Here is a 24,105-nt window from a genome sequence, read left to right as displayed (position 1 = left end):
TATGAGGGTCCTAAAGACCTCTGTCTTCCAATTTCCTTATCACAGAGCAACCCTACGTTTTCTATTGTAAGACAAAAGGAAATGCAAATTTGCTTGCAAATTCTCACTCATGTTTTCAAAAACGATCAGTAAGGATTTTATCTCCAGTGGTCTTGATCCCTTTCCCCCAACCTTCCTTTCGTGCTGACCCTGAATGTTTTGTTCAGCTGCAAATAAGCAGACCCTGAAAATTTTAACTTTATGCAATTCATTCAACTCTGGGTATCAATCTCCTCCTTGAAGGGCTGATGCTAGGGCAGTATTCTGCACAGCCACCTCTCCGGAGCAGCCCCCTCTCTGGTGGCAGGGCCTTGGGTCTGGGTCTTGTACAAATTAGCCACAAGTGGTAATGTTTTTACATCATCTTACAGCTTGGATTCTTCAAAAGAAAATATGAAAAAATGGCCAAAAATCCAGATGAAACTGATGAGACCACAGAACTCAACAGCTGAATCACCCAGCAGCTCCCACCGTAGTAGCAAGGGGCAGCAGTACAGCCAGAGGTTACTATTCGCATGAATGCATTTTTTTTTAATCCCAGGGTAACTTAATAATGTAGTAATTAAAACAGAACTGCAGGTCAGTTTGGAAAGAAAGTGTGAGGGGATTGGGAGGACAGGGGTACAAAGGGTAAAAGACTTATTTTATATGGAGGAAAAAGTGATCTTTATGCTGGCTGGTCCAGAGTTTACATTATCATGTACATCGTATCTGAAGCATGACATATTTCCAAACAGGAGAAATCTTAGAGAAAAATACGATCTTTGGGGGCAGGGGAACCCAATTATTTAAAATGACTGTTTTTAAACAAGTGGAAGTGGTAAGTGTAGATACATCATTAACTTGGATTTTGATATTGTTGGGGAAAAAAACAGGTCAACTTTTGCTGCTTGTCCAAAGTTGCCACAGAGGATATTTTCAGTGATAATTTTGTTTATAAACGAGGTAAAACTTGCTGTTGTCAGCCCGCAGCTGTTTCCCAGAGCCCTGTTTCTTGTGATGATATGCTTATCAAAACATGCTTATCCAAACATGCTTGATGACTGGTAGGAGCCTCCTGCAGAGGAAATCTCCTCTTAAGTGGTGGAGGGTTAGGGGCCTAAAGGGTTTAGAGGCCACAGCACTAACTTTTGTTTAGCATCTATAACATTTATAGTAAAATCTTGTCTGTTGGGAGTCCCCGCTGGGAAGCAGGAAGACCTTTCCTTTCTCCTTTAGGATGAAAACTGGCTGACCTGGCTGGCACCATGCCAATTTTTGAAATTTGAGTAATTGCTTTGGAATCCTTTCTGCTTCCACAATGACCCTCTCCCATGTCCTGGTGCCCCCATATTCTGCAAGCCCGCAGCTGCCCACCTTCCTCTTCAGGAGTCCGGAGTTTCCCACGCTCCTGGGACTCTTGTCCAAACCTCCACTACCAGGGCGGGGGCTCTTCCCCCCGTGTGAGGAGGAAGTCATCCGTTCTACTTCCCACACTTGCGTGAGTTACTGTATAATCCCCTTAACTTCAGGGAGCTGTTGTCAGTTGTTGCTAAACATGTAAGAAAAAATTAAGCCCAAGTGAACTTCTAATTGTTGATATTTCCGGCAGGGTAAACAAGGTAAAATATAAATAATCTCAGGAATTTGCAGGGAATTACAAGGAGACCTTAGAAACCACCTAGTAAGCACCTGCTGTGCTTGTTTCTGGAGAACTTAAATTTCCAAAAGAATGACTTTAACCTGGGAGTTTGCTCACCAGATCGTCTCAGGCCCCAATTCCTGATAATCTTATTTAGTCATCAAATTGGGATGAAGCCTGATGACCTGTATCTTAACAAGGGTCCAGGTCCTTATGACGTAAACGGGCCACCATGCGGAACACCATGCATTCCTCCTGCGGTACCTTCTTTGTTAGTTTCTAGGTTCATCCTCTAGGAGGGCATGAGAGAGAAAGCACAGAGGCAAAGGCTGTGGGGACTAGTTTCTGTCAGAAAATACATACGTAAAGCTTCAGACAAGTCGCTTAGCCTCTGAAACTTCAGCATCCTCATTATAAAATGGGGGAGACTGAAGTGGAGCTCAGTAGTGACACTTTCAACTTTAAAAAACCCATTGTCTGGGTTTCTTATAACACAAATAGACAATCCTCCCAGAATGTGATACTGAAATCAGGAAAGCAGGCATGTGCCCGTGTGTGTCTGTGATGGTAGCACTGGGCTGTCTGCACAGTTCCGGGATTCATTTTGCATCTGACGAAACAAAGGGAAGAGAAACAATTATCAGTAAAATGTCAGGGGCTTATAGCAAAAATGACATAGTATTCTCTAGTTAACATGTGCTAGAGCCCAATTCTTGTAACAGCTGTGTGGACTCAAACACTGTTTCATTCCAAGAAGGATTGTTTAAAAAGAGAATGGAGGGGAAACTGGTCATTACATTGATAAAGACTATTTAAGTCTTCATAAAGACTATAAACTGGGTAACTGCTGTATATTTATGTATACTAGTTCTTCAAAGTAATATACTAAGAATTACAGCATGTCATCCTCCTTTACTCTGCCTCTAAGCTTCCTCAGATAAACACTAGGCAAAGGTCACATGCCCACAGCAAGCTGGTGAGCTCTGGTGAGCCTCGCCTTAGATGAGTCGCCTTGATGGCACCATTTCCATGAAGGAGCTGGAGGATTACTGCAAACTTAAAAAGCCAGCCGCTCATCTCTGCACCATTTATCTTGCTGGGGTAGGGTCTCTCAGCCCTGGCACTCCTGACACTTGGGGCTAGGTAACTCTTTCTGGTGGGGGCCTGTCCTGTGCATTGTAGGATGTTTAGCCACATCCCTGGCCTCGGTCTACAGCTCTGCCTACCCACATCAGAGGCACCCTCTCGCCCTTGTGGCAATCAAAAAATGTCTCAGACACTGGCTGACGTTTCCTGGAAGGTACAGTCGCTCCAGCTGAGAACCACTGCACGAGAGCACATGGCCTAAATATACAACTTCTGTTACCAGACCACAGGTCTAAGGCAGAGGCGCCACTGAGGAGTATTCCTTGAGCACTTTTAAGCAAAGGTTGAATAGTCATCCAAGATATTTAAAAATTGTTTTTTTTTTTTAAAAAAGAACAGCTCTGTATTCCTATTCAGCCATACTTTTGTTTTAAAAGTAAATAGAATATAGGGCTTAAAAGATGTCATCTTAAAGTTTCCATTTCATAAATGGTATATAGACAATGTGTATCGAATGTGGTAAGAACTGAGTTGCTTCATGCATGGCTGCCATACAAGCTTTACAAAATAATAAAGTAAAACAGTCTAAAGAAACTGCATTGAAATTTGAATTTGTGCATCGTTCACTTCAGCAGCAAACTGAGAAACTGGACAGATTCCTAACTGGATATGTTTTCATAAAATAGTGAACATTATTAACTGTGAAAAAAGAAGTGGAAAACAATTTATCATAATCACACAAGTGATTATACTAATGGTTATTACACAAGTAGTTATTATAAGGTGTAATTTTATAGTGTATCTATTGATATACAGTTATAACTTAATATATGACAATCTCATAAATTAAGATATCATAAGCATTAAGCAGGATTCCTCAATCTTTGCTCCCTGGTCCATCTTTAATATAGTTTGCACATAGAAAATAATCATATACACAACTTTTAGGAGTATGCCCTCATTAATGCACACTCATTCTAATCAGAAAGACTGAACATCTAGGGGTAAAAAGTATATATGGGGGCAATGTTTGAAACAAAATGTTGACTGTTTGAACCTTAAAGAATGAAAATGTAGCCATTATGTAAATATTAAAAAATGGTTTCATACCTGGTTTATTTTGGGAGATAAAGTCAAAATGTAAATGTATATATTGCACAACTATCCTAAATTGTATATTTTTTAAAGACAAATTGTCTTGGACAGTTTCCTTCATACATAATGTATAAATCTTTAAGAATATTTGCTGTTTTGATGAACTGGTCTTTGTCTTTTTTTCTCTCCACCAAACATTTAAAAATGAATGTATGCATGTTTGTACATGAAGTGTCACATAGCTCATTTGATTTCTAAGAAACAATCAAATTGGAGCAATAATCAACCTTAAATTAGTTAAGAGCTTTTCTCCTATTAAAGTATGAGAATCAAACAGAAGAGTAGTATTCAATTGTAAGCCACTCTTTACATAGCACATTACTGAATATCATTAAAATCATTTTGAAGATAAAGCTGTTCACTTTGGAATTTGAACTTTATGACTTATGGATCTCACTGTATTTATCTTGTGCAGTCACTGTGCTTGAGAACAGTCAGTCAAGACTCAGTATAAGAAGAATGAGGATGTATCTCACCACTTACAACAGCAGTGGCCACAAGGATGTTCTGTAGGCAACACACCACCTGAACAGTTTAGAGACGAGGTGTAAAGCCTTGCTCCTCACGGTGTGGTGGACAGGCAGGCAACATCTGCATCACCTGGAGCCTGTTACAAAATGGAGCTCTCAGGTGCCACGCAGAACTGAATTCCAACTGGAAGTTTAATATCACCAGATGATTTACAGTATGCTACAGGTTGAGAAGCACCACTCTAAAGCACAGCTTATCTCTAGAAAGAAATACGTGCCTGAAACAGAAAAAAAGAGTCAAACTACTGCAGCCTACACGAGCAGTCATCTGCAGAGTTTAAAAAACTCTTTAATAGTAAAAGCATGTGCATACTCTTAAGAATTAAATAAGCTGAAATGAATATGCTGAAACTGTTAAACAAGACACATATCGGGCTCAGAGACTGGCTGTCACTGCAGAGATGGTGCACTGATGCAAAGGCTGAGGGGTAGGTGCTGCCTTTCACAACCTGTGCACAAATACCTCTGATTCCCACCAAGTGAGCACTGCCCCCTACCCCTCCCTCAATTCGACCCATCTCAATTCTGGTGAAGCACCTGACAAAACCAGACTGCAGAACCACCACCAGTAAGTGTGTCTTATATGCTTCATACATTAAAATACAACTTTGGAGAAAAAGAACATTTGGTTTTGTTTTGTCACAGTGGGTTAGGAAATGCTGCTACCTGTATGAAAGCTAGCATTCTGTACCAAATCAGAACATATCTTTATATTTCAGTATTTTAAAAAATAACCCCTTTTATTTATTCTTCGTCACTTTTGAAAACCTACAGAGAGCATAAAAATAATCCTCATTCTATCATGTTTATTCGCTTGGTTGTATCTGACTCTTTACGACCCCAGTGGACTGTAGCCCGCCAGGCTCCTCCGTCCATGGCATTTCCCAGGCAAAAATACTGGCGTAGGTTGCCATTTCCTCCTCCAGGAGATCGTCCCGACCCAAGGATCAGTCCCACGTCTCTCGCGTCTCCTGCGCTAGCAGGCGGATTCTTCACCACTGCATCACCTGAGGGTTCATCCTAGCATAACCCTTTAGTATTTTAAAGATAACCAACTAAAGACTGAAAATTTTCTTATTCAAAAAGAAGGGCTGATTTTCATCTGAGGACCTCTCCAACCTAATTAAAAGAAAAAGGCTACTAATTAAATCTGAAATTTTTGATTCTATGCAAATAGGGCAAAAAGCTAACTCACTCAAGTTGCTCTTGCTATAGCCCTGGCTCTACCGCCCTCTGCTGGGTGAGCTGCCTAACTACACCACACAAATCACTTAATGTAAAGAGGCCTTTAGTAGATGCTCAGGAACTCTGAAGAGATGTTACAGGACGGGAGTGAGGAAGGGAGTGGAGAAGAAAAGCTCGCTGCACCTATCCACTTCATTCATCATGCCAGGTACTTTTACACATCTCTAAGCACTACAACTACACATCACATCAGGTGTGTTTAATACGGGCTTCAGTGCTTAATGGGCTTCCCTGATAGCTCAGTTGGTAAAGAATCCACCTGCAATGCGGGAGATCCCAGTTCGATTCCTGGGTCGGGAATATCCCCTGGAGAAGGGATAGGCTACCCACTCCAGTGTTCTTGGGCTTCCCTTGTGGCTCAGTTGGTAAAGAATCCACCTGCAATGCAGGACAACTGGGTTCGATCCCTGGGTTGGGAAGATCCCCTGGAGATAGGGAAAGGCTACCCACTCCAGTGTTCTGGCCTGGAGAATTCCCATGGAGTATATAGTTCATGGGGTCACAAAGAGCTGGATGTGACTGAGCGACTTTCACTTCACTTCAGTGCTTAATACCAACAAAACCTGCATGCATGTTACGGTTAGACACTGATGATAGAGACAAGTCCCTAGTCTCAGGAAACTGATGGTCTAGTGATGGAGACATACTAACAGATGTAGCACCTGAGACAGTGCACTAAGTGCCACTGTGAGATACAAAGTAGAACAAGGAATCCAGTTTTAGAGAGTGTAGTTGGAACAGGCTCTCTGCAGAGGTAACATTTCATCAAGGAGCAAATGAGGAAATAAAGCGAGGAAGCAACTGAGGGAATACCTGGAGGAAGGGCTTCCTAGCAAAGGGGCAGGCAAGGACCTCTGGGGAGAGAGAGCCTGCCACAAGTCACCACAGCAAAGCAGGGAGCCTAGAACGAGAGAGCAGGGAGGTGGGAGCCAGGTCGTGCAGGTTGTCGGTCACGGTGAGGACAGAGGTTCTGGGATGTGATTACCTATCAGAAGGTTCAAGTAGGATGATGAAGTGACCAAGTAGGAGAAGGAAGGGGGACTGTCTCCAGGCCATAGCAACAGTCCAGGAGAAATGGGAGTGGTGGCTTGGATGACAGAGGCAGCAGAATAAAGAAACATCCAGAGGCATCCAGGAATTGCTTTCCAATTGTCCAACAGGTTCATTCAAGATCTAAGATCAAGACTCAAACTCTTAGCTTCTTAATCACTACTTCTCAAAACATACTGAAAGTATAGTGACTCAGCAGGATATGCAAAGAACAAGCATAGCCACAAAATCACAAAGCAGCTCACTAGAACATGGGCTGCTACTTTCACTCAAATATAAAACTCTTTCACTTTTGCTACCTGTTAAAACACTTCAAACACAAGAAATCAGTTTCCTACTTCTTAAATGAATTTCCAAAGCTGTCATACAAAGCCACAGTCCCCAAGTGACTTTAAACATTATAGTCTATTTAAAGGCCAGTTTTTTTAGGTTACTCTTCTACTTAGCCGGTTAAGTCACAGACATAGAAAGGCTATGTCAGAGTGATGCCAGCTCCTTGATATTTCACCAATTAACTCTGCCACTCCTAAGAGAAGTGGGGATCAATGACGACCCTATTCAAGTCCAGTGCAACACACTGAAAACTGTCGAGACGATCCATCCCAATTTTAGCATGCCCCAGATTAACTCCTTAACCTGTCTGCATTGGAGACTTAAAAGCTTAATAGTCTGAGTTCCTGATTTAAACAAAACCTACTTAAAATGAAGATATGATTTTTTTTTAAAAAGATGCTTAGAGAATGTTTCATGTACTTTGTATCAGTTCAGTTGCTCAGTAATGTCTGACTCTTTGCGACCCCATGGATTGCACGCAGCACGCTGGCCTTCCCTGTCCCATCAGTCCATCACCAGCTCCTGGACCTTGCTCAAACTTGTGTCCTTTTGAGTCGGTGATGCCATCCAACCATCTCACCCTCTGTCATCCCCTTCTCCTCCTGCCTTCAATCTTTCCCAGCATCAGGGTCTTTTCCAATGAGTCAGTTCTTCTTATAATTACTATCAATAAAGATCCTCTAAAGAAATTCAGTAGAAAAATTCCCAAATCCACACAGACCTCATATGAACATATACTCTAAGTCCCCTCCAAAGGAACCTTCAAGTTGCGGGCTTTTGAGGGTGCAACAGTGAGGTCTTCAGTGACTCAGTGACCCTCGGTGAGAAGCTAGAGCTGTATCTGCAGGAGACGACTTCACTGAACTCCTTGCTGTACAACAGGAGGAGCTTGGTAATGAAGACCTGATAGAACTGGAGGCCCAGAGGGAGGACAAAGAGGAAGCAGCAGTAACTGAAGGACTGAGGAAATTCACGGCGCAGGAAGAGGCAAGGGCTCCTCCTTATTGGAGGAGGCACTGTCAGCTTTCCAGGCACGAGACCTGAACACAGAATGGCACACGAAGGCTGCAGCAGCCGCTCAGCATGCAGTCCAGTGCTACCATGTCACCTACGATGAGAAAGAGAGCTACTACTCAGGCATCACTGGGTCATTTCTTCAAGAAGGTAGATAATTCTATCTGCAGCCAGCAAGGAACCAGAACCTGTGCCGCCAGCGTCGGGGGGTGAGTGAAACTGCAGCTTGCCCTCCGTCTTCCCGTTGCTGACGATCCTTCAGCTCTGCCGTCTTCCACTTCCTCTCCTTCCTCCAGTCAGTAACTCTTACCTGTCCACTGGATGCCAGCTCCTGTTTACCAGCTCTTTTACTGTACTACTGTACTTCTGGGGCTTCCCTGGTGTCTCAGACAGTAAAGAATCTGCCTGTAATGCAAGAGACCCGCATTTGATCCCTGGGTCGGGAAGATTCCCTGGAGAACGGACCAGCAACCCACTCCAGTATTCTTATCTGGAGAATCCCATGGACAGAGGAGCCTGGTGGGCTACAGTCCATGGGGTTACAGGGAGTCAGACAGGACTGAGTGACTAAGCACACATACAATATCCAAAAAAAAAAACAAACCACCCAATCAAAAAACGGACAAAAGACCCATACAGACATTTTCCCAAAGAAGACATACAGATAGGAAAAAGGCCCATGAAAAGATGCTCAACACCACTAATCATTAGAGAAAAACAAATCGAAACCACAATGAGGTATCACCTTACACTGGTCAAAATGGTTATCATCAGTCTACAGATAAATACTGAAGAGAATGTGGAGAAAAAGGATTCCTCACACATTGGTGGTGGTAATGTGAACTGGTGAAACCACTATGGAAAAGTTTGGAGGTTCCTTAAAAAACTAAAAATAAAACCATGATATGATCAAGTAATGCCACTTCTGGGTATATATCTGGAAAACATGAAAACTCTTAATCTGAAAAGGTACATGCACCCCAGTGTTCGTAGCAGTGCTACTTACGAGGGCCAAGACACGAAAGCAGCTCAACAGATGACTTAAGAAGATGAGACACGCACACTGGAGTGTTATCACACAAAAACCATCCTTTGCTACAACACGAATGCAGTGTTGTGCTTAGTGAAAAAAGTCAGAGAAAGATAAATGCTGTATGATGTCACTTATGTGTGGAATCTAAAAAAAACAGTACAAATGAATCCAAATATAAACAAAAACATCCAGAAAACAAACTTATGGATACCAAAAGGGAGAGGATGAGGGGGAAGGACAAATGAGGAAAGTGGACTTAACAGATACAAACTACTACACATAAAACAGATAAGCAACAAAGATTTACTGTGCAGCATAGGAAATTATGCCAAAATCTTGCAGTAACTTATAGTGGAATATAATCTGCAAAATAACCCCAAATCATTATGCTGTACACCTAAAACTAACCAAATATGGCAAATCACACTTCAGTTTATTAAAAAAAAAGAACTATATATAGAAATTATATACTAAGATCTATCAAGGTAGTATATGGGTTGACCAAACAAAAACTGGACCATTATTTAGTAAAAGATTTTGCAGAAAACATAACTTTATTAATGACTTCACTAACAACAATGCTGCTTAAGCTAAAAAGATATCTGAAAATGCTTTACTAAATAATCATATAATTTTCCTTAATTGGTTGTGAGTACAATCTTATAACTAACATTAAAATGCAAACCACCCTTGCTAGTTTGTCTTGATAATTTTAAGCTCATTTATATACTGATACAATACTAATAACAAAATATAATAAGCATTATGATAAGATTATACTAGATTCTGAAATAGAAGAAATCCTCATATTATGAAATATCTTAGGTATCATGAGGCTACCCCAGTGGCTTAGCGGTAAAGAACCCGCCTCCCAATGTAGGAGATGTGGGTTCAATCTCTGGGAAGGGAAGAGTCCCTGGAGAAGGAAATGGCAACCCACTCAAGTATACTTGTCTGGGAAATCCCATGGACAGAGAAGCCTGGTGGGCTACAGCTGATAGGGTCTCAAAGAGTTGGACATAAATGAAGCGACTGAGCATGCACGCATCATCACTGAGGTTTTAAAAACAAGAAAATATCGCTTTAAACTTTTAAAACCGTACTTAGCTTATTTTTAAAATATATAAATTCTAAAAATATATCAAGAGTATTTGATAAGGACTTTTTATAACTTTCAATTCTGCCAACATTCTCAAAATGCATCCCTGACAACAATATCGCTGGGCATAGGGGCAGGGGGGTTGGGACAGGGTGCCAGGGGCAGGAGGGGGCACAGAGGGGGCAGCCTGAGAGTCACTGATGAGGTGCGACCCCTCAGTGTGAGTCAAATTACAACTGGAACTCAGTCATAGAACTGTTTGTCCACCACAGGCATCATTCCTCACATTCAAATTCTTCCATTTTTCTCCCTAAAGCCTTTCTTTCCTCTGTCTCTAGTTCCCATATAAGCCCTTGTCCTAAACACTCATTTATTTTGCTTTATTTTCTCCTCTCTTTTGTTCCACCAGTGTAACATAAGAGATCAGCTTCATTAATCTTCTAGAGAAGAAGAATGGACATATGATCAAAGATAAGAATTTACCAAGTTTAAATTTTAGGGGATCTAAAAACCTAAGCAGTTTAAACACTGGTTGCCCAAAAGCATTCTTTGTTTCTTTTCCAAGATGATGATGATTCTTCATAGATTTCCTAAAAAACAGAACCATAATGAGAATTCAAAAGAGAGCATTTTAATAAATGCAAATATACTGGAATAAATCAGGCATATGAATATCACAGCTATTTAAATGTGCTCTTCTTTTAACAATCCAACGGACATTTGCATAAGGCATTGAGAACCAAAAAAAAATTAACAAACATGCTTCCTACACTCAAACATTCAGTCCAGTAGGAGAAACAACAGACAAGAAGCCTTAACAAGGCAAGGTGCCAACATCGAGAGGAATACACTGCTAAATCCACTCGGGACCACGATGGGCAATAGCCTGGGCAAAGTTATGTGGGGAAGATGGAAGGTCTTTAAACATCTTGTTCTATTCGACATATCTACTACTTCCACATTTCCAAACATGCTTTTCCAAAGGCAGAAGGGATGTTTCCATTAGCTCTGAAACTAAAGAGACCACCACAGAGGTTCCTAAACAGGTCTGAGCTACATGCTGGGGCTAGCTGCTCTCTAAGTGCCTGCCCTGCCCACCCGCCCTCTTGCCTACGTCACAGACAATCTCAAAGCACAGGCCAGAACCGGAACCAGAACCAGACTGGAATTTAGACAATTTGGGGACAGAAGGGGAATAAGAATATATCACTTTCTCTTTTCTCTCTCTCTCATCAGCTTCTATTGGACTGGCCACAAAGTTCAGGTTTTCCCATTTTATGGACACCCTCTCACCTACAGACAGAGACGCAAACAGAAAGCCCAGCCCGTCCTCAACATCCCATCTCCTGCTCTCTCATCGACTTCGCTACTCTTTCCTCCCAGGTAAAGAAAGCTCTTTCAGCCAGGCTCACAACTTATTCTGGCCTGCTCTCCTCTACCTTGCTCGCTCCAGGGGCCTTGCTCACAGCCAAGCAACCAGATACCTGAGCTTCACTAAGACAGATTCCTTTCACACACGCTATCTTCTAGTTCTTAAGTATCCCCTTATAACAATGGGTTTCAGTGTTTATTCAGAAAATATGGGTCACTAAATTTCATAAGCGCTGGCTCAGGGTCCAATTAACTCATCTCAGCACTGGCTGAAGCAGGAGGCTCCCAGGAAGGACTCGCCCTCTGGCCCTTCACTCTGAGCCCTGCTCTACTGGGCAGTACATTCCTCAGCTTTGCTTTCAGCCACAAGCCATGGGCAATTTGACGCTCTCAAGTGTAATTACATGTGTCTAAGGAGGTAACTATACCAGGGGAGAAATCAGGGAGCTGGGCCTTTCCATCTCTTCAGGATGCTCTAAGAAGGGAATTGTTTGCTTTTATTGATGGGTTTGATGTATGGACCGAAAACAAGCTAGACTTTCAAACTTAGGTTTTTTTAATCCACTCTGCATTTTCTCCACAGAGGCAATATCCTTTATTTTCCCCTTAAATGAAGGCATTCTAGGAGAAGGTTCTTTTGCCTTGAGAAATCTCTGTTTTAGCCATTGCCTAAATAGCCATACATGATTCCTGCTCTCCGAAGGAAAGACCCTCTAACTCAAGGGAATTCAATTCCAAGGGATACTACTGCATATATGAGCCACTGGAACATTCCAGACTAGGAATTCTAACTGTTACCACTTGCTGAGGTCTTCTCCCAGTCATGCATTATCTGAGGCGTGTATTTTCCATGCTTGGAAAGAAGATTACATAAACACCCTATTTCATAGATAAAAGAAAACAAAATTCTATAAAGTCAGGGAAGGCCCATGAGTATATACTCTACGTACTCTTTTTCTTTGTCCTTTAAAAATTCCTAAGAAAAAATCATGTCCAGAGAGAAAGGTAGGTATTTTTCTAACTTACCTTTTTCCATATGGGCACCCTGGCTTTTAAAGCATCAATGGCATAGCTCACAGCTTCAAGGGATGCAGCCCTGTGGGCTGAGGACACAGCAATGATAACGCTTGCTTCTGTCACTGGAACCAAGCTTTAACAAAATGAAGACAAAAATTCATCATCTCCTCTGAAGCTGCATGTTAAAGAATCAACACGTGGGGGAAAAAAAATTCCACTGAAATCCAGCAAACATTTAGTTCCTACAACTAAATATCTGAGCTTCAGCAGTAAAGAATGGTAAAGGCTCAGTGGTAAAGAAACTGCCTGCCAAAGTAGGAGACACAGGAGAGGGGGGGTTCAGTTCCTGGGTTGGGAAGATCCCCTGGAACAGGAAATGGCAACCCACTCCAGTATTCTTGCCTGGAGAATCTCCATGGACAGAGGAGCCTGGCGGGCTACAGTCCATGGGGTCGCAAAGAGTCAGAAACAGCTGAAGCCACTTGGCACAGCACACAGAACTAAATATCCAGTTCTATTTTGCCTAAACATCCCATTTAGTTAGAAAACAGTAATTCATCTCAGTTGCATTTAGCAGAAGCCAAAGCTGTGACCAACTTGTTACCATGTATCCACTAGATTTATTTGATGGGGACCAAGAAGAAAGGGACCTCACTGACTCAACAAGTATCTGATTCAAACAAGGCACAAAGTCAGGTAATGTCTAGAAATACAAAGCAATCATGATGAATATAACACAGAATTTAAAATACTGAATAGCAATAAAGAGTATATAACAGAATTGGTAACATTATTTAAAAATATAGTAGATGATAGATTTAGTCCCCCTGCTGGGTTCTTTACAAAGCCTGGAATTACACTCTCCTTAGAGATACAAAAAGATAAACTAAGTTCATGACCTCAAGAGGCTTTTACATCAAAAAGTCTCAGACTGTCATATAAACAAGGTCCCAACTACAAAACAGTTCTTTTAAGGGTCTCCTGGCCTTTAGCACCCATCAGCACAGGCTGCTGGGCACAGGGCCTAAGCGTCTTGCACATTTGGACTTTGTTACAGCATCTACTACTGCTTCTCTCCAAATGTTACAATATAACAAGCAGCCCTTAAAGGCACAGTCTGCCAGAATGATACATGAACCTCCCTCTCAGGGTAACACAGGATGCCAGTGAAAGATCTCAGAATCAGAATTAGTACAAAGGTGGAGAACAACTACCCTTAAACTTTTACACTGATAAAGGAAATCATACCCAAGTCGATGAAACACTGCTATGTGTCTGACTGGCCACTTCTGTCTAATGTCACTACAAATTTTTCTTATCTCATTTTCTGCCATTGGTAGATATGCTTCATACTCTAAGCTAATGACTTTTTTCCCTTCGAAATTATTCCTTGTAGTCCCTGAAAAAAAAAAATTACAAAATAAGGCTTCTCCTTATAGTTGAAATAGCCACACTAATAAAAAGAAGGGGGGAGGATTATTTTTTAATAGCATACCAGTTTGTATAAAAATTACTTTGAAATTTTCTAAACATGAAGACTTGACTAGAAAATCAAAAGATAATTATCACAAAGATGAGGAAATAAAATGACACTGATTAGCCAGGTTTACTGAAAACATTCAAAATACAAACCAGTATATACTCCCTTTCTAAGAACTAAGATTTGACACTTAAAATGGAAAACATCATGCTCCCAGGATTATCATTAAGTTATTATCATCACCATTTTTTCCCCTCAATATCTGGAAAACACAAAATTCTCTATTAATAATGACTTTTATTCTACTTTTTTTGGTCTTTAAACATAGATTAATTTAAAGATTATTAAAGCAAAATAAGAACTAAAAATTTCTAGTCACCACCATGGGTAATCTCGGTCTACTGCTCAGGATCTTAAAATCCTCTATTAACACTTGAATAGGAGAAACACTTGCTAACTTCAACCGCCTTGTACAGTCAACAGACGCTATGAAAATTAAAACTCACCTACAAATAGGGATATTGCGCCACAGAGTGGAGAAATCACCAGCTGTGAGACTTCATCTACTGAAAGTTTCTCAGATGTGAATTTTATTATATCGTTAGATTTCTCTTCAACTTCATTCATATCTTTTCTAGAAATAAGATATTACTAAACCTTAATATGGAGAAGGAAATGGCAACCCACTCCAGTATTCTTGCCTAGAGAATCCCATGGACAGAGAAGCCTGGTGGGCTGCTGTCCATAGGGTCACAGTCAGACACGACTGAAGCAACTTAGTATGCACAGCAAACCTTAATATAGATACTAGAGTCAAAACACCCAATTTATCGGCTGTATTTCAATTTATATTTTTTTCTACATTAGATATGTTCAGTTCAGTCACTCAGTCATGTCCAACTCTTTGTGACTCATAGATATGTTAGGAGGCATGATTTGAAATATGATGATAAAAATAAATGTAAAATTTTAGCAGAACTCAGTCATTTACAAATACCCCTAATGAATCAAGCATGTTATAAGAAGTTTACCGTTAACATCACTTAAAAGGTAATCTATCTCATAGGCCGAAATAGTCCCCATTCTAGAACTGCTGCTCTTACCTCCTTCATCCACAGGCACATCACCTCTAAACCACTATGTTACCAAGCAGTACACTCAGTACTGGCTTTTTCTTTGTCCAAACAGGAGAGCAAGCAGAAATGATGGAGACTCCACAGGAACTGGGTTCATTTCACAATCAGGCACAACCCAGTTAAATAACTGAGGAAACAAGGGAATGAACTGAAGGCCTATTCATCAGATGCTACAGGTCCTTTGCATATATTTCATTTCATCCATCAAGGATCTATTACATACTCACTAAGTGTCCTAGATTGGATATAGGCCAGGGGACAAAAGACCTAGCTCCCGCACTCAGGGCACTTATGTTGGAGCAGGAACAAAGCAATAAATAGGAATTACAAACAGCGATAACTTATAGAAACAGGGTTCTGAGACAAAGCATGGGGGCTGGGGAATGGTTATTTATGAGGATACTGATGATCACACTACTGAAGAGAAAAAAAACAAACTACTGGATTATTCTGATGGTACCAGATTTCAGGATGTTTCAACCTCCTGCATGTGCCACCTGAGTTTTTTCCACTTTTTCTTGCAATCTGATATAGGTAACCCAAACATCTATGAACTTCAGACCACACTGAGTCCCATAACTTGATTCTATAAGAACAGATTCTAAAACTGCATGTTAGAAATCTTGCCAAACACACTCAAATAATACACACTGCTGCTGAGTATCTTCCTAGTCTTCTCAAAGGACAGCTCTAATCATCACACACACACACACACACACACCCCTTCAATGGCAGACGATTTTTTTCTGATCTTCCCAATCTTCTCAAAGGACAGCTCTAATCATCACACACACACACACACACACACACACACACACACCCTGAATGAATTCCACACACACACCTTCAATGGCAAACAATTGGTTTCTGATCTTCCTAGTCTTCTCAAAGGACAGCTCTAATCATCACTCTCTCTCACTCACTCACACACACACACACACACACACACACACACACACACACACACTCTTCAGTGGCAGGCAACTGTTTTCTGATCTTCCTAGTCTTCTCAAAGGACAACTCTAATCATCACACACACATACTTCAATGGCAGGCAACTGTTTTCTGAATGAATTCCAAACACACATACACACACCTTCAATGGCAGACAATTGTATTCTGATCTTCCCAGTCTTCTCAAAGGACAGCTCTAATCATCACACACACACACACACACTTCAATGGCAGCCAATTGTTTTCTGAATGAATTCCAAACACACACACACAGCTTCAATGGCAGACAATTGTTTTCTGATCTTCCTAGTCTTCTCAAAGGACAGCTCTAATCATCACACACACACACACACCTGAATGAATTCCAAACACACACACACACCTTCAATGGCAGACAATTGTTTTCTGATCTTCCTAGTCTTCTCAAAGGACAGCTCTAATGATCTCACACACACACACACACACACACACACACACACTCTTAAATGGCAAGCAATTGTTTTCTAAATGAATTCCAAATCTAACAAAGAATTGTATTTTTTCTAAATAGAAGATCTTGCCAGGTGATTTGCTTTGCAATATTTATTCCTCACTTTTTGGGGGACTGTCCTCCAGGAGAGTGGAGAGAAAAAATGAGCAAAAGAAACAGGCATCCATGGCTTGTTCTTTTCTTTAATGCAACCAAAGTTTTGCCGTCTAGGATGATACTTACTCTTGACTTTGAAATAAAACCACTATCAAATTAAGAAAGTTTTCTTTCATTCCTAACTTACAATTAGGGATGACTATTAATTTCTACATTATTTATTTCTCAGTTGACAATTAAGCCTCATTCTGTTTGCCTCTCCACATTATACTAAGCAAGGTTCTTACACATTATCATACTCAGACATGGACGACATTTTTATGTAGTGGAAAGATGACATGGATCCTAGAGACATTTGCAATACAATTATAACAATAAAACTGTCTTTTTCTACCTGGAAAGTGGCAAGCTTTTTTTTTTCCTTAGGAAGAGAAATATTCTTACTTTCCAGGTATGCAATTTTTCTATGTTTCTCTGTACTGAGGAAAGCTATTATCCAGTATTAATAAGCATTATTTGTGGAAAAGTACCCAGAAAGTCCAATAATCTGACTTCAAATGTTGGCTCTCCCACTTATTAGCTATGTGATCATGACAAGTTTTTTTATCTTTTTTGAATTTCGGTTTTCCCTTCTGCAAAATAGGAATATTAAAACACCAGTGTCTGGCACTGTGTCCAACACAAAATAAAAGCTCAACTGAACCATGTTAAATCAAGAGTGAACATATCAAAATGACATTCAAAGATGACAGGCATTTGTAAGTCCACCTGCACCAATAAAGAGCTGGTGCAGGCAGTCTTACAAAGAGTATAAAGTAAACAATATACAGGTTATTATCTGTATGATCCTGCGCCACAACACTGGTTAAGAAAAAAACTCGCTCACATACCCAGGTGCCGCAAAAGTACTACCCTCCACTAATGGGAGGGATAACGGCAATTTCGTCTCCTGACTGAAGCAGGAGGAGCTGATCTCCAAGCTCGACATATTCTTGACGAACAGCAAATATCACCTGATTTCTGACATCAGCCAATCTGAAGGGCAAAAAGTATAATTAGACCTATCAATGCTGTTAGATCCTAAATCTCCTCAGCTGCAATTAAAATTACATAAATACTATGTTATGAAGCATCCTCTACAAAATGACTAATTAAACTTACTCATATTTTGCAGAGAAAGTATGTATCCACTGAATGGAGTAAATTGCTAACAACTCTTTACTGGATGTTGGGTGTCGTAGGCAATAAAGAAACAAACAAACAAAAAAAACCACACTAAACTGGAGACAACATTCAGACCAAGTTAAAAAAAAAAAAAAAAAAGAAACATTTATCAGTGCATGCCCTCCCCAGGAGCCTTCCATCTAAGGAAACAAGTATGCTAAGTATACCCTGTAAGGTTCCAAAATAGGAAGTGCCTCTCAGCCAGGTATTGATACAGGGTTAAAGGTAAAGTAGGACAGAGGCCCAACCACTTCCAGTGATTATCAGGGCACTTGAAGAACTTAAAAAGATATGAAATCATGAAGGAATAGTTTTCTTTCGGAGCATATATTGTGGACTGTCTGCTACACAGCACTAAAGCTTCAGAGTTAAACATCTACAAGGATTAAGTGACACTTAATATTCCTGGAACACATTCAGGTAAGCCAGTTTTATACTTGGTTCCAAAGAAGACTCATCTGAGGTAGGAACAAGAGCAGTAAAATTAGACAATTTTCAAGAACCAGAAAAAAAATAAATATCGCAAAAATGCAAATTCGGCAGCAGCTAACGTTTCTTATCTTTCATTTTTCTTTCAATCTTAAAAATTTCTATCTTGAGTTCTCTAAAGAAGGGGTTGGACATAAAAATTTTAAGCACACATTTTAACAGAATTTGTAACGATTTCATTTAATGCTATAAAAACGCAAAATCTAAATTTTCAGTATTATGTAAATTGTAAAAGCTAATATAGTCATGTCTCTTTGGGAGTATCTCAGCTCACTGTGTTTTTTAAGTAAAATATCAAACCTTTCTTAAGGAACTGTTTATTTTTAAATACTATAAGTTTTCAGAAAAAATACAGCTAATATACTTTTGACATTAAACATGGAAATCAACATTAACTTCTTACTTCTATCATTTACTCATGCATTTTTAAATATTAAAAAGTGCTTATCATTTACATTCTACAAATTTTTAAGTACCCTGGATGGCGTGCTTCTATCTCATTCCACAGCTGCAATGCTTTTATTTCTTGCGGCACAGAAATGGTTTCAGAGCGAATTCCTGCTATTTCAGCGCTTTTTGCAAAATACAACACTTCCACCTGAAAAGAAAGAAAACGTATTTAACAGTAACAAGTCATGCCCTTTTCTGACTCTCAAGGCGGGGTTTTGTTTTTCAAATGCATTACTTTAATCAAAGACACTTTTGATAAGTTAAAGTGCCCATAAAAATTTCAGTATTATCCACAATTCTGAAAAAAATGTAGGCTTTCTAAGTACAATTCAGACTTTCAGATGCTTTTTAGTTTTATAAATGTACACGTGGCACGACTAAACTTCTAACAACTTTCTTCTTAGAAACCATGAAGTTGGCCTTTAATTTACATAAAGTTACAGCACCTTTTATAAGCACTTAGGCAGTGAACAAATGTCTGAGTCAAGCGATGAATTACACAAATAAATGACCAAATAAGTGAAAGACACGTCTTTCACGGTTGCCATGACCTTCGATTCCAGTCTACATTACACTGAACCCAGCTGTCCCGGATTAGGTTACGAAACATACAAACCCTGATAGTTACAAAAGCAGGTGGGTCTGAAACACAGGATAAACTGGTATTCCCCAGGATAAACCTATCTAAGACAGCCTGGTATCCAAGGGATCCGACCAAGTAAAATAACCCACCTGGCACTCGGAGCAAATCATTCTCTACGAAACAAGCGTGCTTGAGTGCTAAGTCACTTCAATTATATCCGACTCTGTGACCTATGGGCTGCAGCCCACCAGGCTCCTCTGTCCATGGATTTCTCCAGACAAGAATACTGGAGTGAGTTGCCGTGCCCTTCTCCAGGGGATCTTTCCGACCCAGGGATCGAACCCCCATCTCCTGAGGCTCCTGCACTGCAGGTGGAATTTTTTTTTTCCTTTCTTTCTTTTTTTTTTTTTTTTTTTACCGCTGAGTCACTAGGGAAACCACGAAACAAGCAGAGGTCTGCAAATAATCAACCGTTGGCCAATGCACAGATGCAGCACTTTCACCTAAGAATTCTTACTTAAGAGCATTTCTTTTTAAATTGAAAACTTATCTTCTTAGGAAAGAATAATCTGAGAAGCGTTTTGGAAGCAGCTGGTCTTCTGGGCCGTCACCCGCATAACTAGAATTCGCAGAAATCGACTTGACTTTCTTTGGGGAGGCCAATAGCAAAGCCTCCGAAACCGGGAGGGGCCACCACCGCGGTGGCAGTCTCCAGGGTCTGACTGACCAGGGCCGCTTCTGTGGAGGAAAGGGCGGACACATTCGGGAGGACTCCCCACCCTTACCTGGCACCGGGGGACCATCCCGCCAGGTATTCCGGCCGCGGAAGCGGAGGCACCAAGTTGCGCAGCGCGCAGGCGCAACCTGCCGGCGCAACCTGCCGGCCCCTTCCGCCCCTACGGAGCATGCGCAGAGCTGGCTCCGCCCCGCTGCTTTCCTAGCTTTGTTTGCGCCGCGGGGCCCTGGAGTGTGGTGTTCGCTCGCGGGTGGGTCGCATTGGTGGGCGAGAGCTGTGGCTGTCATTCAACGGTTAAAAGGCTGACCACGCGTGCCTTTATCCTCAGACGAAGGGCCGAGGTACAGGAGAGCTGACCCGGGGACTCTCCTGGACACCTGCCTCCTCCGTTACGGAAACTGCTTTTCCGCTCGCTCACCTGCAGGCTTCTCTTTCACAGTTTTTACCTAGCCCGCCTTCCGCTGAAGCAATGGCACCCCACTCCAGTACTCTTGCCTGGAAAATCCCATGGACAAAGGAGCCTGGTAGGCTACAGTCCATGGGGTCGCAAAGAGTCGGACACGACTGAGTGACTTCACTTTCGCTTTTCACTTTCATGCATTGGAGAAGGAAATGGCAACCCACTCCAGTGTTCTTGCCTGGAGAATCCCAGGGATGGAGAAGCCTAGTGGGCTGCCGTCTATGGGGTTGCACATAGTCAGACAGGACTGATGCGACTTAGCAGCAGCACCTTCCGATTTGTGATTACTGTTTATTAGCGGCTTAAGGCATTTGACCTGTATACATTTATACTTTTTCTAGGTAGTTTACTAGCTACTTAGTGATTTGCCCACATAACTCCTCTACTATCTCCAACTTTTTACCACCAAGAATTCTTTTAAATTGGGTAGTTATGTAGTTACGTGAGTATAAACGAGGCGGCCCTCCCCTTGGAGCTCACAGTCCTGGATGTGAAACGGTCATGAACCAGTGATGGAAGCTCAGTGCACCGAATAGATTATACTAGGGTTACATGTTACATTTCTTGGGAGTGGAGGGGGATAGAGGCTGGCCACCTGAGGAGTGTGGTCTAGGAAGTCCTCTTGGAGGAGAGAGATGCTTGAGCTAAATCTGCTGGAAGGATCAGCAGCAAAGGGCAGGGTGGGAGTAGGGATGAGGAAATTTTACTAGCCTTTGCCAAGCCAGAGGGATATAAAGCAGCATAATGAGGTCATAATGAGTATCATGAGAAGGGCAAAATGTCGGCAAAGTAGGTGTGGCCCCTGCACGGAAGTAGTGGGAAATGAGATTGGACTTATCAAGTAGTAGCCCACGGCCAGAGAAATTGACAAGGACTAACACTAAGGTGGGGTGTTCCCAGTGGCACAATGATAAAGAATAGGTCTGCCAATGCTCAGGAGACGCAGGAGACGTAGGTACCATCCTTGGTGGTAGTTTAGGCACTAAGTCGTGTCCAACTCTTGTGAGCCCATGGACTGTAGCCTGCCAGGCTTCTCTGTTCATGGGATTCTCCAGGCATGAATACTGGAGTGGGTTGCCATTTCCTTCTCCGGAAGATCTTACCAACCCAGTGATTGAACCCGGGTCTCCTGCATTGCAGGCAGATTCTTTACCCACTTAGCTACAAGGGAAGCCCAGGTACCATCCGTGGGCCAGGAAAATTCCCTGGAGAAGGAAATGGCAACCCACTCCAGTACTTTTGCCTGGAAAATCCCATGGACAGAGAAGCCTGGCAGGCTACAGTCCATGGGACTGCAAAAAAGTCAAACATGACTGAGCGACTAAACAGCAACAGCAGCAGGGTATATTCTGGCAAAGTTGCTAAAGGTCAAGTATAAAGAATTATATTCACATCCAGGTAGAAAAATAAGGTAGTGATGACAATGGCCTTAGAACTGTCTGAAACATCTGATGCCAGAGGATGGTGGTGTGCAACATCTAAAAAAAGCCTGAGAGCAAAGTATGACCCAAAACATTACATACAGTCAAGCTGATGTTGATAAAATGCAAATTGACACTCCTAAACTCACAAGAGCTCAAAAAGCACAATAGCTCAGATACCAACAGCTCTTCTTTAAAAATCTCCTTGGGCAGAAATCCAGTCAATCAAGAGAGTAATCAAACTTTAAAACTCAGTGTTAAGGAAGTTAATGGTAAAAAAAAAAAAAAAAAACTGGACGTGAGATTTTAACTCATTTAAATATAAACCAAAAACAACTGTGGGATTATGGAATTAAATGTAAGTGACATCAGAATATTTTGTTAAAAAATAGAAACTGCCCCCAAATTGGAACATGTAGTCAACAAAACATTGATTCAAGCCACTTAATAACTCTCACAATCTTGTTAAGTTTAGAAGGATATATTAGGGGTGACTGTCTATGGGGTTGCACAGAGTCGGACACGACTGAAGTGACTTAGCAGTAGCAGCAGCGTGTCTTATAAGTAAATATTCTGATGATTTTTAATTCCTTTAGTTTCACTTCAGTTATTTTGTTGTAAATAAAGTACAAGTGAAAATAAAATCTAAAAAGAAAATTGATATATAGTACCACAGAAGATGAGATGGCTGGATGGCATCACTGACTCGATGGATGTGAGTCTGAGTGAACTCCGGGAGTTGGTAATGGACAGGGAGGCCTGGCATGAGATTCATGGGGTCGCAAAGAGTCGGACAACTGATTGACTAAACTGAACTGAGATATATATATATATATATATATATATATATATATATATGTGATATATACATCTTTAATGCTCAAAGAAAAGGGATGGAATAATATTCACCAGATAACAGTTACCATATCTGGGTAGTAGAATTGTGGACAATATAAAAAATACTTTGGCTTCCTCTTGTAAATTTCTGTGTTGCTTCATCTTTAACAGTAATAAATTTATTGAGTGCTCTTTGTTATTTTGTGCTCTAATTGTTATTTAGGCTCTGGGCATACATCTGTGAGCTATAAGAATAAGGGCCTTGCATCATGGAGCTTACTTTCTCATTAGGAACATAGGCTATATGTAAGAAAACAAATAAGGACAGTTTGATGAGTGGCTTGTAGGGGAGGAGTAGAGTGCCCGTTCCTTAGGGTCAGAAGGGAATGAACACTGAGCTGAGCTGAGACCTGAAGGAGGAGAGGAGCCAGCCTGTGCAGTGCCAGGAAAACAGTTTCTGGACAATGGAAAGTGGTTTCCGGGTAGGAGAGGACTCTGCACATTTGAAGAACAGAAGAGAAGCTAGCGTGCCTGAAATAAAAGGGGGAGAGCCTGGTGGGATGATTTTGAAGAGATTAAAGGGAATCTGAACATGAAAGATCCTGGGAGGTCCTGGAAGCCAGCTAGGATTTTATTCCACTTTCATTCGGAAGACAGACAGACACACACACACGCACACACATTTTCAGATTTGACCCTGCGTCAGCTTGGAGTCATTTTGAGCAGCCGGAGCACAAACAGTTCTGAAGAGAAAGCTGACAAAGCCTGATCCTTGGATATTTCATTTATGCAAGCTAATAAATTCCTTATTTTGCCCTAATATTTTCTGCTGTCATTTTGAGCTATTAAACAGTATCTAGTCCCAAACATCGTGTCATACGTTTTAACCCATTGTCAGGAACTCTCCATGAAATGCTATTTAGCGTTAGTGGCTTTATGCAAGTTGAAGCCTATATACTATGTTAAAAAATGGAGGAAATAGATTTTAAAATCTCAGTCCACATATACCTTTTTATTAAGTGTAACATAATTTGTAGAAAGTGAAAATATCTCTGAGGAAGTCAAGTATGGTGGGAGATCTGTAGTCATTAGTCATTTAACTGATATCTTTAAGATATTTTTGGAAGTGGAAGTGTTATTCTCTCAGTCATGTCTG

General features: G+C 41.1%; 2 protein-coding genes and 1 long non-coding RNA gene across 9 annotated transcripts in view; 1 reads left to right on the top strand and 2 right to left on the bottom strand.

Annotated features, from left to right (window-relative positions):
* ITGA2 (integrin subunit alpha 2) overlaps positions 1 to 3,988 on the top strand; it is a 109,143-nt gene extending 105,155 nt beyond the window's left edge. The window contains exon 30 of the mRNA XM_069556563.1: positions 411 to 3,988. Within this exon, the coding sequence (XP_069412664.1) occupies positions 411 to 491 (81 nt within the window). The 3' untranslated portion in view covers positions 492 to 3,988. The remainder of the gene's footprint in view (positions 1 to 410) is intronic.
* On the bottom strand, positions 682 to 8,483 carry LOC138422024 (uncharacterized). Its single transcript, XR_011249714.1, has 2 exons — positions 4,385 to 8,483; positions 682 to 2,270 (listed from the first exon to the last, which is right to left on the bottom strand). It is a non-coding gene; the product is annotated as an uncharacterized lncRNA (long non-coding RNA).
* A 1,146-nt stretch (positions 8,484 to 9,629) lies between these two features.
* Positions 9,630 to 24,105, bottom strand: part of MOCS2 (molybdenum cofactor synthesis 2) — a 57,172-nt gene continuing 42,696 nt past the window's right edge. The window contains exons 1-7 of one of the 7 annotated variants that reach the window (XM_069556572.1): positions 20,281 to 20,639; positions 18,939 to 19,060; positions 17,640 to 17,784; positions 14,580 to 14,707; positions 13,842 to 13,992; positions 12,603 to 12,726; positions 9,630 to 10,795 (exon numbers count right to left, since the gene is read on the bottom strand). In XM_069556572.1, the coding sequence (XP_069412673.1) occupies positions 10,727 to 10,795; positions 12,603 to 12,726; positions 13,842 to 13,992; positions 14,580 to 14,707; positions 17,640 to 17,737 (570 nt within the window). In that variant the 5' untranslated portion in view covers positions 17,738 to 17,784; positions 18,939 to 19,060; positions 20,281 to 20,639 and the 3' untranslated portion in view covers positions 9,630 to 10,726. Of the gene's footprint in view, positions 10,796 to 12,602; positions 12,727 to 13,841; positions 13,993 to 14,579; positions 14,708 to 17,639; positions 17,785 to 18,938; positions 19,061 to 19,644; positions 20,640 to 24,105 lie in introns of those variants that run through there. The other 6 variants (XM_069556574.1, XM_069556573.1, XM_069556570.1 and 3 more) reach the window with 6 other exon arrangements.

The sequence above is a fragment of the Ovis canadensis genome, chromosome 16, assembly GCF_042477335.2.
Source record: "Ovis canadensis isolate MfBH-ARS-UI-01 breed Bighorn chromosome 16, ARS-UI_OviCan_v2, whole genome shotgun sequence".
Classification (NCBI taxonomy): Eukaryota; Metazoa; Chordata; class Mammalia; order Artiodactyla; family Bovidae; genus Ovis; species Ovis canadensis.
Note: the sequence above shows the minus strand (reverse complement) of the source record. Positions and strands in the feature narration are given on the sequence as shown.